Source organism: Pongo pygmaeus, chromosome X, assembly GCF_028885625.2.
Source record: "Pongo pygmaeus isolate AG05252 chromosome X, NHGRI_mPonPyg2-v2.0_pri, whole genome shotgun sequence".
Lineage (NCBI taxonomy): Eukaryota > Metazoa > Chordata > Mammalia > Primates > Hominidae > Pongo > Pongo pygmaeus.
In genome coordinates this window covers 41,800,325-41,816,349 of record NC_072396.2, presented here as the reverse complement: position 1 = coordinate 41,816,349, position 16,025 = coordinate 41,800,325, and the positions used below count along the sequence as shown (strand labels likewise).

At 37.8% G+C, this 16,025-nt stretch overlaps 1 protein-coding gene across 13 annotated transcripts in view; it reads right to left on the bottom strand.

Annotated features, from left to right (window-relative positions):
* USP9X (ubiquitin specific peptidase 9 X-linked) overlaps positions 1 to 16,025 on the bottom strand; it is a 147,363-nt gene that overhangs the window by 48,108 nt on the left and 83,230 nt on the right. For all 13 annotated transcript variants that reach the window (XM_054470706.2, XM_054470708.2, XM_063660268.1 and 10 more), the window contains 4 exons: positions 14,033 to 14,273; positions 13,652 to 13,801; positions 12,307 to 12,427; positions 118 to 248 (listed from right to left, as the gene is read on the bottom strand). In XM_054470706.2, coding sequence (XP_054326681.1) covers positions 118 to 248; positions 12,307 to 12,427; positions 13,652 to 13,801; positions 14,033 to 14,273 — 643 coding nt within the window. The remainder of the gene's footprint in view (positions 1 to 117; positions 249 to 12,306; positions 12,428 to 13,651; positions 13,802 to 14,032; positions 14,274 to 16,025) is intronic.

The following is a 16,025-nucleotide window of genomic DNA, read 5'->3' as shown; positions in this document are numbered from 1 at the left end:
CTATTTCATTACAATTTTACCCAAATCATTCACCTTACCATATGAAAGGTCAAATTTAAAGAACACAGAATAAATTTAAAAGGAAAAACAAAGAAAAAAAAAAACCAAAAAACCAACCTCTGTTAGATACAGCACTTGTGAGGCTGAAGGACCAAAGAAAAGTGAGTCAAGAGATGGACTAAGGCTGCTTTCTCCAAGTTTGGCATGGTCTAAACAAATAGCTCTTAATTTTTCTATCGTTGTGCTATCTGGAGGAAAAAAAGAGACCGTGTGAAAATGTAATTCATGTGTTCATACATATTTAACTTTTGATATCTTGAAGACCATACTAATATGGAATAACAGTCCACTCAGTTGGGCTATAGGCTCAAACTTCGTAAGACATGACAAGACCTGGAATGATTAAAAAAGAAAAAAAAAAAAAATAAACAAAAACAAAAACAAAAAACAGGGCTCTTTAATCAGTTACTCTCAACACAAAGCATCTGCTACTCAGGGACCTCAAATCAAGATACTCTCCTCTCAGCCACTGGAGATGGAAAAAAATACATTTCAAAAAGAAGTAGTTCTGACTGAAAATAACAAGAAAAAAATTATAAACTCTTCCCTCTAACCGCTTTATTGTTTGCCCCGACACTATATACTAACTGGCTTGCTTCACTGAAAGAAATGTAGTGATACCCAAGAAAATGAACCCTAAAAAGCAAACAGCAAAAAAAGATGAGCGCCTATGTAGGTTCACCTCAAAGCAAGCAGAGTGTTTGTCCTTTTGTCATAATATTAAAACATAATTTTAAATTACAGTGAAAAGACATAGTGGGGGAAAAATAAGATAATCCCAAAATACAATTAAGCATTAGCTACTAAATATTCCAACTTTATTAATAGTCAATCAACCTTGGAAAGTATTTTGATGATCTAAGGTAACTGCCCTATGATTTAAAAAAATCTTGATAATTTTTTTTTTTTTTTTTTTTTTTTAAGTAAAAGCTTCTTTTAAAGAAAAGAAAAATAGGTCTGGGCGCGGTGGCTCACGCCTGTAATCCCAGCACTCTGGGAGGCTGAGGCAGGCAGATCACCTGAGGTCAGGTGTTTGAGACTAGCCTGACCAACATGATGAAACCCCGTCTCTACTAAAAATACATAAATCAGCCAGGCGTGGTGGCATGCGCCTGTAATCCCAGCTATTCGGGACGCTGAGGCAGGAGAATCGCTTTAACCTGGGAGGCGGAGGTTGCAGTGAGTCGAGGTTGCGCCATTGCACTCCAGCCTGGGCAACAAGAGCGAAACTCCGTCTCCAGGAAAAAAAAAAAAAAAACTATGATTTTCTTTCGGTAAATGAATTTTTACAGGCCTAGAAATAGCAGCCATTATCTTACAAATTTTTCAGTTTGTGTTGAAACTGTCACTTCTCTCTACTCTGAAAGGATAGCGACATATAATGTAACCAATTAAAATATTAAGTTTTTATAATAAAGTATTTATAAATATCTTCTCATGTCATTGAATATTCACCTATATCATTTTATCTGATTATTAAAATGACAATATTATTTTACCAGTTTAATCCCTATTATTGGGCATTTAGGTTTTTACCTCCCCTCACCTTTTTAAACATCAAAGATCCTAGCAGCTGAATTTTTATAATTTTCACGATGCAAAACCCTGCAAGCATAAAGAAGTTGAACATAATGCCCAAAGACTTGACACACATTGTCAAATTACTCCCTAAAAGCAAACCAATTCATATGCTTAACCACTGTATCTCACAGTATCTTGCTTGGCTTAAAAATATTCTGAGCGAAGGATGGAGGCAAAGGGGAGTAGGAGGGAAAAAAAAAAAAAAAAAAGAGCTCAAGAAAAGGAAGTGGTGGATTTTTTTTTTTTTTCTTTGAGATAGGGTCTCACTCTGTCACCCAGGCTGAAGTGCAGTGGCGTGAGGACTGCAGCCTGAACCTCCCTGGGCTGAGGTGATCCTCCCACCTCAGCCTTCTGAGTAGTTGGGAAACACAGGCGTGTGCCACCATGCCCAGCTAATTTTTGCATATTTTTTTGTAGAGACAAGAGTTATGCCATGTTGCCCAGGCTGATCTCAAACTCCAGGGGCTCAAGCGATCCTCCCACCTTGGCTTCCTGAAGTGCTGGGATTACCAGCGTGACCCGGTCAGAAGTGGTGAATTCTAAGCAAATCATTTAATGGTGTTGAATTATAGTTTACTCATTTGAGAGATCTGAATCAAAGTAACACTCAGTGGCCATTCCAGCTCTCACATTCATCCCCGATTATATACGTGTTACATTTTATAAAAAATGGAAGCCAGAAAAATTTAAGCCAGTCATAATCTTGTTATCCAGAGTTTATGACGATTTTGGTTTCTTTCTAGCCTTTTGAAAAGATACCTAAGCTTTGGGAAGCCAAGATGGGAGGATCACTGTAGCCCAGGTCAAAACCAGCCTGCGTAACACAGCAAGACCCCCATCACTACAAAAAAATTTTCAAAATAAGCCAGGTGTGGGCCGGGCGCAGTGGCTCATGCCTATAATCCCAGCACTCGGGCAGGCGGAGGTGAGGAGATCACTTGAGGTCAGGAGTTCAAGACTAGCCTGACCAACATGGTGAAACCCCATCTCTACTAAAAATACAAAAATTAGCTGGGCGTGGTGGCATCCATCTGTAATCCCAGCTACTCAGGAGGCTGAGGCAGGAGAATCACTTGAACCCAGGAGGCAGAGGCTGCAGTAAGCAGAGACTGTGCCACTGCACTGCAGCCTGTGCGACAGTGTGAGACTGTATCTCAAAAAAAAAAAAAGTCAGGTGTGGTGGTTGGTGTGTACCTGTAATCCTAGCTACTCCTAGGCAGGAGCCTCACTTGAGGCCAGGAGTTTGAGGTTACAGTGAGCTAGGATCATGCCACTGCACTCTAGCCTGGGACACAGAGTAAGGCCCTCTCTCTTTAAAAAAACAAAAAAAAAGAAACGAGAAATGGCATTTAAGCTATGTGTCCCAGGTGAATTAACAATCTCTCTGTGCTTCAGTTTCTCCGTCTTTAAAATACAGATAAAATTAATAATTTCCTTATAGGTATGTTGTGTGGTTTGAGTTTATCAGTGCTAAGAGCTTACAACAGACTTTTACAAAAGATGGTATTACATATAGAGAAGACTGCAGAAGTTTTAAGTTTAACAGCAAATCACAACATGGGCACTTGGCTTCAGGCAAAGATTCAGAATGAAGAGAAGTGTAACATTTGGGTGATCATTTAGCATTTGTGCACTCTTGGATGTATCTTAAATGGAGGGGAAAGATAGAATCATTAGCTTTTTTCCTAGTCATTAACTATACCTTATAGGGATGACGTGTGGTTTAAGTTGAGTTTATCAGTGCTAAGAGCTTACAACAGACTTTTACAAAAGATTGTATTACCAAGTTTTAGACACAAACTCTTAAATAAGAAAGGAAGCAGGAGCTCTAAGAAAAGGAAGTGACAAAGCGGTTTAATGTTTAATGAATACTAAGTGCCAGTCACTAGGCTAGGGGTTTTCCATACATTGTTTCATCTAATCCCTGCAATTACACAAAAAAGTTATCATTATCCCAGTTCTAAGGATAAGGAAGCTCTAATAAACTATGAAACTTATGTTTAATGCCATAGAGTAGCAATGAGAAGCAGGATTGGAACTCAAGTCCATTTGAATCCAAAGCTTATGATTTTCTGCTGCAATACAACCATTACCAGCTTTTTCAAAAGCTGGCTGTTTCAAATTTAGGTATTCTAGTTTCATTATATAAAACATGAAAAAAGCACCCACTTCAAGTTTCTTGCCTTAACTGTCTGACAAGAGCTCATGCTTGCCATCTGGTGGCATTAAGCGCCAATCACAAGATCAAGGATTCAGTGGTGGGTTTGTGTTCTTACAGTATGTTGTGAAGGTTGAATCTGCAGTAAAGCAATGCAAGGACTATTACTGAAATACTAGCAAATGAAACTATGTAAATTCTAAACGATGTAACAGACAAGAATGAAATATATCTTTTGAGAGAAGCCTTAGCTAAGAATCTAATGTGAAATGCTTCTGTCCCATAATAATTGCAAAGCAAGATGAGAAGCCCAACAAGGTGTTTAATTTAGAAAATGGAGGTAATAAAAGCAGAAGACAGCTTTAAAAATTATGTGTCAACTAAATATGGTGTACTGAACTATATTTATCAGTACTTCATCCCCAAACCCCACTAAAATGAGAATGAATGAATATAAAAATACATAAACTCAAAAGAACATAAAAACAGAAGAGGAAGCAACACATTAAACCGCTGTCAACAAATTACTGAAGGTGTAGTGAAGATGGGGATAGATAGTTGGTTTAGCTGAACCAAGAAGTGCTTGTTGTGAAGGCAAGGAGAACAGGGTGCCTATAAATTAATGCCCCACTAAATCTGAGAAAAGCCAAGGGTACGAAAACAACAAACACTTGGGAAGGCACAAATGATTCCAAGGCCCAAAGACAGAGGCTGAAGACTGATTAAGAAGCCTTTCCAACTCCCTCAGGTTTCAGATTTCTCATTGCTGTAGAGATACAAATACGGAATGGAAGACGACTAGGAAGCTGGATGCTGTAGAGATACAAATACGGAATGGAAGACGACTAGGAAGCTGGACTGGTACAAGCGTGAACCTGTGTTAGTTAACTGCAGGATACAAAAATCAATATATAAAACTCAGTAGTGTTTCCATTTGCCAATAGCAAACTCTCTGAAAGAGAAATCAAGAAAGTTATCTCACTTACAATAGCTACAAAAATATAAGATACCTAGGAGTAAATTTAAGCAAGGAGGAGAAAGATCACTACAAAAAAAACTGATGAAAGAACGAACACAGGACACAAATAAATGGAAAAATATTCTATGTTCATGGGTTGGAAGAACAAATATTGTTAAAAGGTCCACATTACCCAAAGCAATCTACAGATTGAATGCAATCTCTATTAAAATACCAATTATATTCTTCACAGAAATAGAAAAAACATCCTTTGAGCTGAATCTGCAAGGTAAAACAAAAAAATACAAAAAACACTCCTAAAATTCATATGGAACTACAAAAGACTCGAAATAGCCGAAGCAATCTTGAGTAAGGAGAACAAAGCTGAAGGTATCAGCTACTTGACTTCAAAATTTACTATAGAGCAATAGTAACCAAAACAGCATGGTATTGACACAAAAATAGACACAGATCAATTGAACAGAATAGAGAACCCAGAAATAAATCCATAATCAGAAACAACTGATTTTCAACAAAGGTGCCAAGAACACACATTGGGGGAAAAGGCAATCTCTTGAATAAAAATGGTGTTGCAAAAACAGAATATACATATGCAGAAAAATGAAACTAGACCCCTATTATTCATCATATGTAAAAATAAACTCAAGATGGGTTAAAAACTTAAATGTAAGACCAGAAACTATAAAACTACTAGACGAAAACACAAGGGAAATGTTTCATGTCATTAGTGTGGGCAAGGACTTTTTGGCTAAGACTTCAAAAGCACAGGCAACAAACACAAAGACAGACAAACGAAATTACATTAAACTAAAAAGCTTCTACCCAACAAAGGAAATAAGACCACAAAAAGACAAATCTACAGAATTGGAGAAAATATTTGCAAACTATGCATCTGACAAGGGGTTAATATCCAGAATATATAAGGAACTCAACAGCAAAAAATCCGGTTTTTAAAATGGGCAAAAGACTTGAATAGATATTTCTCAAAAGAAGACATCCAAATGGCCAACATGTACATGAAAGCACACTCAACATAACTAATCATTAAGGAAATGCAAATCCAAACCACAATGAGATATCACCTTACCACAATTAGAATGAAATAAGGATGACTTGGCAGGGGCACTGTGGTTCACACCTGTAATCCTAGCACTTTGGTAGGCCGAGGCGGGTGGATCACCTGAGGTCAAGCGTTCGAGACCAGCCTGGCCAACATGGTGAAACCTCGTCTCTACTAAAAATATAAAAATTAGCCGGGCATGATGGCAGGTGCCTGTAATCACAGCTATTCGGGAGGCTGAGGCAGGAGAATCACTTGAATCCAGGAGGCAGAGGGTGCAGTGAGCTGAGATCACGCCACTGCACTCCAGCATGGGCAACAGAGCAAAATCTCCGTCTCAAAAAAAAAAAAAAAAAAAAAGACTTAAACCTCAGATTTTGATTTCTAAATACCCTTCCTTCTAAAAACTCTGGAATGGCAGATTCCAGAGCTGGGGCAGAGGAAATACTATAGATAAGCTTGAAACATCTTCTCATACCAGAAAGTAATAAAGTACAATAAAGTACCTTAAAAAAATTGAGGTTGTATGTCTGGGTCTAACCTATAGGGGCTTCCACTGACCATACCTAGGACCATTGAGCATCAAAATAAATAACCATTACAATGGTTATAACCCAATTAATAAAATAAATCCATAAGAGTGATCATATATGACAAATATAAAGGGGAGAAAACAAAGCACTACCTTATAGAATGTCAACTAATAAATGTAAAAAGGATGACAAAGTTAAAACAAAATTACCATTTTGCAACCATCACAGTAAAAACATTTAGGCCACAATCACAATAGATGATAAAACAAATGTTTGATGAGAAAAAAGATAGTTACGAAGTCTCAAAGCATCTCTCTACGCAAGAAAAAATATTAACTTTAGAGGAGAAACCTGGCAGCTATCAACTAACTGATCTGGGTTAATGTCATCAAGGACACAGTGACATGTGTCTCTCAATCTGATGCTCTTAGACATATCAACATACAAGTAGTACTCTGTCAAATGTACAACCTCCATATAATCATCAGAACAGATAAGACCCAATGAGAGACATTCAGCGCAACTGACATGTGCTATTCAAAAACAAAGTCACAAAGACAAAGACTGAGAAACTATTCCAGATTAAAGACAACTAAAAGAGATGCCGAATAATTATGCAATGTATGAACCTGGACTAGATCCTCAACCAGAAAACATTGTTATAAAGTTCAATACTGGGGAAAGTGTCAAAATATGAAAATGGTCTGTAGATTAGATGATATTACTGTATATGCTAAATTTTTTTATTTTGAATAATACTATGTTAACGTAAGTGAGAACATCCTTGTTTTTAGAAGACATATACTAAGCTATTTAGGGACAAAAAGATGATTGTCTACAACTTGCTCTCCAAATGTTAGGAAACTTTTGCCATCACTACGGCAAACGATTAAATTACTGAATTTGGGAGCTATCTGTATTCTTTGTAAACAGTTTGAAATTATTTTAATATAAAAAGCTAGTTAAAAAAAACCTCAAGGACAGTAAAAGATGATGCTGGAAAAAGAAGAAAACATAATATCCATCAGTAATAGCCTAGAGAGAAATAATTACAGTCTGTTATGCTATAGCACATGTTTCTATAACCCCAATTAGCTCACAATCAAATGGCAAATACAATGATGTCAGTATAATGCAGAAGGTGAGTTTGTTCATGTGTGATTTCTTCCAGGCAACAGTAGCCAGAAGAACAGCAGAACTGTTAATCTTCAACAAAAAAATTAAAATGAGCAAAGCAAAAAGCCCCCTCAGCTTGGTAGATGTGTAAGCAGAAGCCTGTTTCTTTTTAAAGGAAAATTTAAAGTGAATACTTGCATCAAGAGCTCATCTTGTGAGATACAATCCTAAACTAGACTTTCATGGACCTTGGCAGGTTCTACTTCCCCCTGTGCCTATCTTAATGGTAGCCCACCTATCTCAGAGCTCCACTCTTTTGCACTGTATCTCAGCAATGTCAAGTCAGCATTTCCTCTGTATTGGTTTTGTGTCTTTTTATTATCTCCTAAGGAAGCCTTCAGCCACACTGAAGTACCTGCCTGGACTGTCCAAATTATCTCTGAGGATACTAATTATCATTTTATGAGTGCTCTAATTAAACTGTGTGCAAGTTTTAAAGGTAGTCCTATGTTGGGAATTACAGACCATGAAGGAGAAGGAGGGAGCCCAACAAGTGGGTAGAGCTCAGCATAAAGATTCAACTCAAGGAGAGCGAGGAGTGTCCCTGGGGTAGAGACCCAACATTCAGAGACAAGAGTCCTCCTGCATTCAAAGAAAGGGTGGGGGGGTGCTGGAGATAACTGATTAAATAGGAAAATAAGTGAGAGGATAACAGAAGCCAGGTTTTTCGTCGTCAGAAAAGAGAGTTTGGCCAGGCGTGGTGGCTCACGCCTGTAATCCCAGCTACTGGGAGGCTGAGACAGGAGAATCCCTTGAACCAGGGAGGCGGAGGTTGCAGTAAGCCAAGATTGCGCCACTGCACTCCAGCCTGGGTGACAGGGCGAGACTCTGTATCAAAAAAAAAAAATTACAAAAAAACTAGATTGAAACTGATAGGCTGAGATGGGAGAAAGTCGTGTGACCCCATGGTTTTGTAAAAACATACACACACATATATATGTGTGTGTGTGTGTGTGTATGTATAGTAATAGACTTAAATGTGGATACACATACACACATTCCTTAGAGAGCCAGGGAGCAACAATACATCAATAGCAATGAGTGCAATAAATGTCCAGATCCTGGTTTCTAAATACCATTCTCCAGGAAAATAAATCAAGTAGGCCTCCTTGGAGAAACAGCCAATTTCAGGACTGGGGCAGAGAGGGTACAGGATGTTAATCTGGAACCTTTTTTTTTTTTTTTGAGATAGCATCTTGTTCTGTTGCCCAGGCTGGAGTACAGTGGCATGATTATATAACTCAATGCAGTCTCCATCTCCCAGGCTCAAGTGGTCCTCCCACCCCAGCCTCCCAAGTAGCTGGGACTACAGGTGTGCATCACCACACCTGGCTAATTTTTGAAATTTTTAATAGAAATGAGGTCTGGCTATGTTGCCCAGGATGGTCATGAATCCTGAGCTCCAGCGATCCTCCTGCCTCACTCTCCCAAAGTGTTAGGATTATAGGCATGAGCCACTACACCTGACCTAATCTTAAACATCTTGAGCCAAAGAGAATACAAGTGCTGAAAGAATAATGGGAACATATTAAAGTAACACAGAACAGTCCGAAAGGACTCCCACTGGCCAAAACTAGAGATCATTTCAGCATCAAGATAAATGATAGTAACAGATTATAACTCCTTGACCATGATTTCATACAGATATAAACGAATGAATAAAAAGCCTGATGAGGAACAGTATAAATATTTTCAAAGTACCTCTGCACAAAATACTTTTTTTTTTTCTTCAGACGGAATCTCGCTGTCACCCAGGCTGGAGTGCAGTGGCATGATCTCGGCTCAATGCAACCTCCGCCTCCCAGGTCCAAGCGATTCTCCAGCCTCAGCCTCCCAAGTAGCAAGGATTACAGGTGCACGCTAACATGCCCGGCTAATTTTTGTATTTTTAGTAGAGACAGGGTTACGCCATGTTGGCCAGGTTGGTCTCGAACTCCTGGCCTCAAGCAATCTGCCCACCTCAGCCTCCCAAAGTGATGGGATGATAGGCATGAGTCACTGTGCCTGGCCCAAAATACTTTTAAAGGGAAGGGTAATTTTACAGTGGGGAAGCAAGGAAAAAACTCAAATGATCACAGTGATCATCGTCAGTAATGGGAAAAATTGAAATTACATACTATCTGACTGGATGCATTGAGAAGAACAGAACATCGCTTCTGTGGTATTTCTGCCAAAGACACATAACCTGAATATAATCATGATAAAACAAATCTAAACTGAAGGATATTCTATAATTAACTGGCCTGTAATCTTTAAGAGTCAAGGTCATGAAAGTTAAAGACAGTATGAGGAACTGTTTCAGAAGGAAACTAAAGAGATACATTAACTAAATGCAATACGGTTATTCCCTGGTATCCATGGAGGGTGGGGGTGCAGGGATGGTTTCAGGATCCACCTTCCCAACACCAAAATCCAGAGATGCTCAAATACCTTATATAAAATGATGTGGAATTTGCATACAACCTATGCACATCTTCCTGTATAAATTATCTCCAGATTACAGTCACGTGTTGCATATGTTCTGCGAAATGCATCATTAAGCGATTTCATCATTGTGTGAACATCATAGGGTGTGTTTACAACAAATCTGGATGATACAGCCTACAACACATCTAGGTTATATATGGTATAGCCTATTGCTCCTAAGCTATAAACCCATACAAGCATGTTACTGTACTGAATACTGTAGGCAATTATAACACAATGGTAAGTATTGGTGTATTTAAACATAGAAAGGGTACAGTAAAAATACGGTATTATAATTTTATAGAACCACCATTGTATATGTGGTCTATCACTAACTGAAATGTCATTATCCGGTACCTAACTGTACTTGTAACACCTAATACAATGCTTACACATAGCTTCATTCGTGTGGATTCAACACAGTACTCAGCATGTGGCAAATTGAAGTTTTGCTTTTTGGAACTTTGAACAATGTTTTTTCCCCCAAACATTTTTGATCCACAGTTGGTTGAATCCATAGATCCAGAATCCATGTATATGGAGGGCGGACTATATCTGAGTTTGAACTATCTTTTTGCTGTGAAGGAGATGACTGAAAACACTCAATAGGGTCTGCTAAGTAGATGGCAGTAATGAATTGACATTAACTTCCTGGTATAGATGGCTTAATTTTGCTTATACAGACAAATATCCTTGTTTGTAGGGAAAGTATTTGGTGGGCAATGGGACTACAAAAACCAGTAAATTACTCTCAAGTGTTCTTGAATTATACTTCTCATTTTTCTGTAAGATTGTAAATATTTCCAAAAAATACATTTAAAAAATTTTTAGGCTGTATAGGCTTGAATGATCTGCCAAAACGCTACTTTTTCCCCAAAAGTCCTATTTTTAGTGCATAATTTTGCCGAACATTAGGTTTTAAAGGAACACACATATATCAGAACATAAACGCAAGAATGTGTTAGTGAAAAATAAAATCCTGTTATGGAAAAGGATCACTAGGGAGAGAAAGGTCTTGAAATTTTAACACTAGAATATTTGGAGGGGAAAAGTCAACAGAAGAGCTGGAAAAGGTTAAAGAAGCCACCCCAAAGATGGAATAAGATTAAAGAGAGAAGGGAAGAGAGAAAAGGTAAAATCAGATCTAGTAGATTCACCATCACACTTAGACATTTCAAAGACACACAAAATCCAAAATGCTGGTGAGAAAACTATCAAAGAATACAAATCTCTCTCAACTGAGGAAATCTCCAGGCCCACAGGTGACGTACCACAAAACAGATCTAACGCTAAGGCACATCATAATATTTCAAAAATGTAAGGATAAAACCAAAACTTCCAGAAACAAAGGTCACATGCAAAGGAATACAAACCAAGAGGACTTCGGTCTTCTCATCAGCAATGCCACCAACTAGAAGGAATACATTTTCACACCTAGGATTCTATACACAAACCATTAATCAAATGTGATAGTTTGCCTACATTCAGATAAAAAATATCTCCAAAAAAAAAGTATGTGGGAAGAATAAGTGATAGGTGTACAATCAGGAAAATAAAAGGGAAATTATTAAATCCAGGATAAAAGTTGTCAGTAATCTAGAGAACTACATTTCACACAATCTTGGAAACATAAATGTTGAATCTGGATTTAAGCAAATACTGGGAGGATGTGGGGGTGTGTAACAGTTAAGTTTTCATCTACACAGCAGAAAATCAGTATATACCTGTAAGTAACAAAGAAATAGCTGTATGAGGACACTCCAGACATAATGGTACATATATATACTAAAGCAAAAGTGAGAAGTTGAAAGTGGTTGTTTCTAAGGATAAAAAAGGAACAATACCGCAGATGACACATGACCCATATTATAGTCCAGGTATAGGCAAACATTTTCTGAAAGGGCCAGGAAAGTTAAGTAGTTTAGGCTTGTGAACCATATGGCCTCTGCCACAACTCCTGAGCTGTGCTGTTTTAAGATGAAAGCAGTCATGTAGACAGAATGTAAACAGATGAGCCTGGTTTTGATTATGGACACTAAAATTTAAACTTCTTATAATTTTCATGTATCACAAAATATTATTCTTCTAGATTTTTTTTTTTTTGTAGCCACTTAAAAATATAGCTCTTGGGATGCACAAAAACAAGCAGGGGGCTTGATGTGGCTTGTGGGCTGTCATCTGTCAACTCTTGTTGTAGTCTATACCAAAAAGCATGGTCCATTTAGAAACAGAATTTGCTAATATACTCCTTTATTGTCCAGCAAGTACTTGATCATCATTTAAAAATTCTTACCTGGCGGCATAAGTTTCATAAGTACTCTTGCTCCATCTCTAAGGGGTGGCATATTTAGGCTGCTACCTAAGTCTGCAACTTGCCAAAGAAAAGAGATGTATCTGGGATGCAGTGACATTATCTAGAATATAAAATACACAAAATAATTACAATTATTTACTCCCGTTTTATAAAAGCCTCCCTAAGTAAGATTCTCTGTGTTAATCCCTATACTTTTACTTATGAAATTTCTACTCTTTGAAATAGTCTGACTTTCCCATCTTTTAACCCCTACAAATCCTTAATAGTGCAGATCAAATACATCATCAAGACACTTCCAGTCATTTTTTTGTGATAGCTCCTCTCCTGTTCTATTAAACCATTTCTCTCACATATACAATTTAGACTCTGGACATAACAAAAGGCTGCCATGCCCACTACCAAATTCTTAATCCAGTTGTTTTAGAGAGCCAAATCCTCCTGACACTGGAGTGGCTACTACTATTGTAACCATTAAAATTTCTGTGGGGAGGGGCGAAAGGAGAGCTTAAAAAAGGTTTCTTTGGCTATATGTTACTGACAATCTGATAAAGATTACAGGTATTTTCCTACATAATTCTTGTTTTCATTTATTTATATTTTTTGAGATGGGGTCTCACTCTGTTGACCAAGCTAGAGCATAATGGCACAATCACAGCTCACTGCAGCCTAGAACTCCTGGGCTCAAGCAATCCTCCTGCCTCACAGTCTCCCCAGTAGCTGGAATTACAGGTGTGAGCCACCATGCCCAGCTCATATATAGTTCTAAAAGAACTATCCGTTTTGTGGTATAAATTTTAGAAAGTGATACAGCTGACTCTTGAACAACACAAGTTTGAACTGCACAGGTCCACTTACATGCAGACTTTTTTCCCAATCAAATGTGGACAGAAAATTCAGTATTTCCAGGAAGCAAAACCCAAGTATATGGAAGGCTAACTTTTTGTATATCTGGTTGCACAGGGTCATCTGCAGCATTTTGGGTATATGCAGAGGTCCTGGAACCAATTCTCCACGTATACGAGGGATGACTGTTTTCCTCTAAATTTATACATCCAATAGTGTTATAATTAAACTCTAATTGGTTAATTTTATGTAAAAGTAACAATACTATACCTATGGGGAAATTATGTTTTAAATTCCAACTGTGTTACAATTACCTCTTAGAGGGATCCATTCTGAAGTTGGTGGTTAACTGTATAGTTATTTTTTTGTCTCATTAAACTGTAAGCTCCTCAAGAAAAGAAAGAACCACTCTGTATACTTTATTCTCAAAAACCCTAGCATAATGCCTTACATACAGTAGTTCAAAACTGTATCTACTCACCACTCCAGGCAAACAGCTTTCCACTTCTGGATTGGGACCATCACTGTAATGATTACCATGGTTTCCAGGAGATCCAGTGGAGGAATCAGAAGAGCTATCAGGGCTTGAAGGCATATTGGAACTTATCTGTGTAAGTTTGGCTGTAATAAGCTGAAAAATGATATACTATGTTAATATCAAAAACAAGGAAAAATACACAAAACACAAAACTTAGTGATATACCAACCAAAAAATCCGAAAGACTACATGCTATACTTTAATGCTATAACTCTTAACACCTAACACAGTCCCAAACATAACAAATGCTCAATTAGTATTTACTGATTAAACGATAGTCTCGGTTTGATTTTACTTAAAAATCTGTTAACTATACATACATACCGATTTATCTTTTAAGTTTAATTGTCCAATCAACTTTCTATCATCTGCAGGATCTATCAGCTCACCGCCCACAAAGAGCTCAATTTTTGTATGGGCTACGTTGGCTTTAATACGATTGAGAATACATCGTCGTACTGAACCAATTGTATCATTTGTATGAGACCATACCTCCAAGTCATCAACCTGTCTGCCCTGGTTTGGAAATCGAACTACAAAAGAGAGGTGTTTACCACGGAATGCTCTAGGGGGAGAAAGAAAGACAGACATCATCATATTCAGCAGACTCTGAAATTTTGTTGCCAAGAAAATAATGCTGGGGATTTAACACTGAGTATTTTCTTATTAAACAAGAGGATGTGAATTAAAGATACTTAATACAGCTTGAGAATCCCTTATATGAAATGTCTGGGACCAGACAAATTTTGGATTTCTTGGATTAGGCATACTCAACCTGTATTATTTTCAGTATCTTGAAAATAAGGCCGGGCATGGTGCCTCATGCCTGTAATCCCAGCACTTTGGGAGGCCGAGGTGGGTGGATCACTTGAGGTCAGTAGTTCGAGATCAGCCTGGCCAACATGGTGAAACTCCATCTCTACTAAAAATACAGAAAATAAGCCAGGCTTGGTGGTGGGCACCTGTAATCCCAGCTACTTGGGAGGCTGAGGCTGGAGAATCACTTGAACCTGGGAGGCAGAGGTTGCAGTGATCCGAGACTGCACCACTGTACTCCAGCCTGGGCAACAAGAGCGAAATGCAAAAGAAAAAAAAATATTGCTCCTTTTAACTACAAATATAAATAATATTTAAAAACATAATCATATTCTATTGTTAGTCTTGTATCTATGGTTGCAGAAAATGAGGTGTCTACTGAAAAGAAATTAAAACCAAGATATAACGCTTATTGTTATGCTGTAAAAGCCCAACTAAGACTATTTTTAAATGTAAAAGGTTGGCTAGACGCAGTGGCTCATGCCTGTAATCCCACCACTTTGGGAGGCCAAGCAAAGAAGATCCCTTGAGTCCAGGAGTTCAAGACCAGCCTGGACAACATAGGTAGACCTTGTATTAATAAAAAAAAAAAATTCAAAAAAAGAAGGTAGAGTTTACCTTTTACATTTAAAAGGTCGTTTTACATTTTGTTAAAAGCACGAAGAAAAATGCCACAATGCACTTTATTTTTTTTCTGGAAAAAAGCCTTCGTATCAAAATTCACTCCAAAATGCTATTTATATTGGTATAATACCTTTTTTTAAAGTAAAATACAAAATAAAAATCATATTCAAGAAGCAACTGTATATAATTTCATGGTTAATAAACAAAACTTTTTTTTAAAAAAAAGATGGCATTGACTATACAAAACATCCCAAAACTATAAACACCATTTGAAAATATTTGTTATACGCCATGCAAGGCAGCTTTTAAGAGCTCTTTACAGGCCAGGCGCTGTAGCTCACGCCTATAATCCCAGCACTTTGGGAGGCCAATGCAGGAGGATTTGCTTGAGCGTAGGAGTTTGAAACCAGCCTGGGCAATGTAGTGAAACCCCACCTCCACAAAAAGTCAAAAAAAAATAGCCAGGTGTGGTAGCCTGTGCCTGTAGCCCAAGCTACCTGGGAGGCTGAGGTGGGAAGGTTGCTTGAGCCCGCAGTGAGCCATGATCACACCCCGGCATTCCAGCCTCGGTGACAGAGTAAGACCTTGTCTCAAAATAAACAAATAAACAAAAACACTTCAACTACAAAATATCACTGCAACACTTAATGAGTCATAATGTCAAAGACAAAAAGAAAACTAGAAAACAACTTAAGTAAGAATGCCTCACCCAAAAAACCAAAACAAAACCAAATGGGAGAGTGGGGGAGGTTATTAAAAAAAATTATACAAAATGAAAATGTTTTTAACAGGCAAAGACAACAATTTTCAAATGAGAAAAATTTCTGCTCTCCTTTTACCAAATGGCTAGGAAAATATCAAATAATTAAGAATTAGC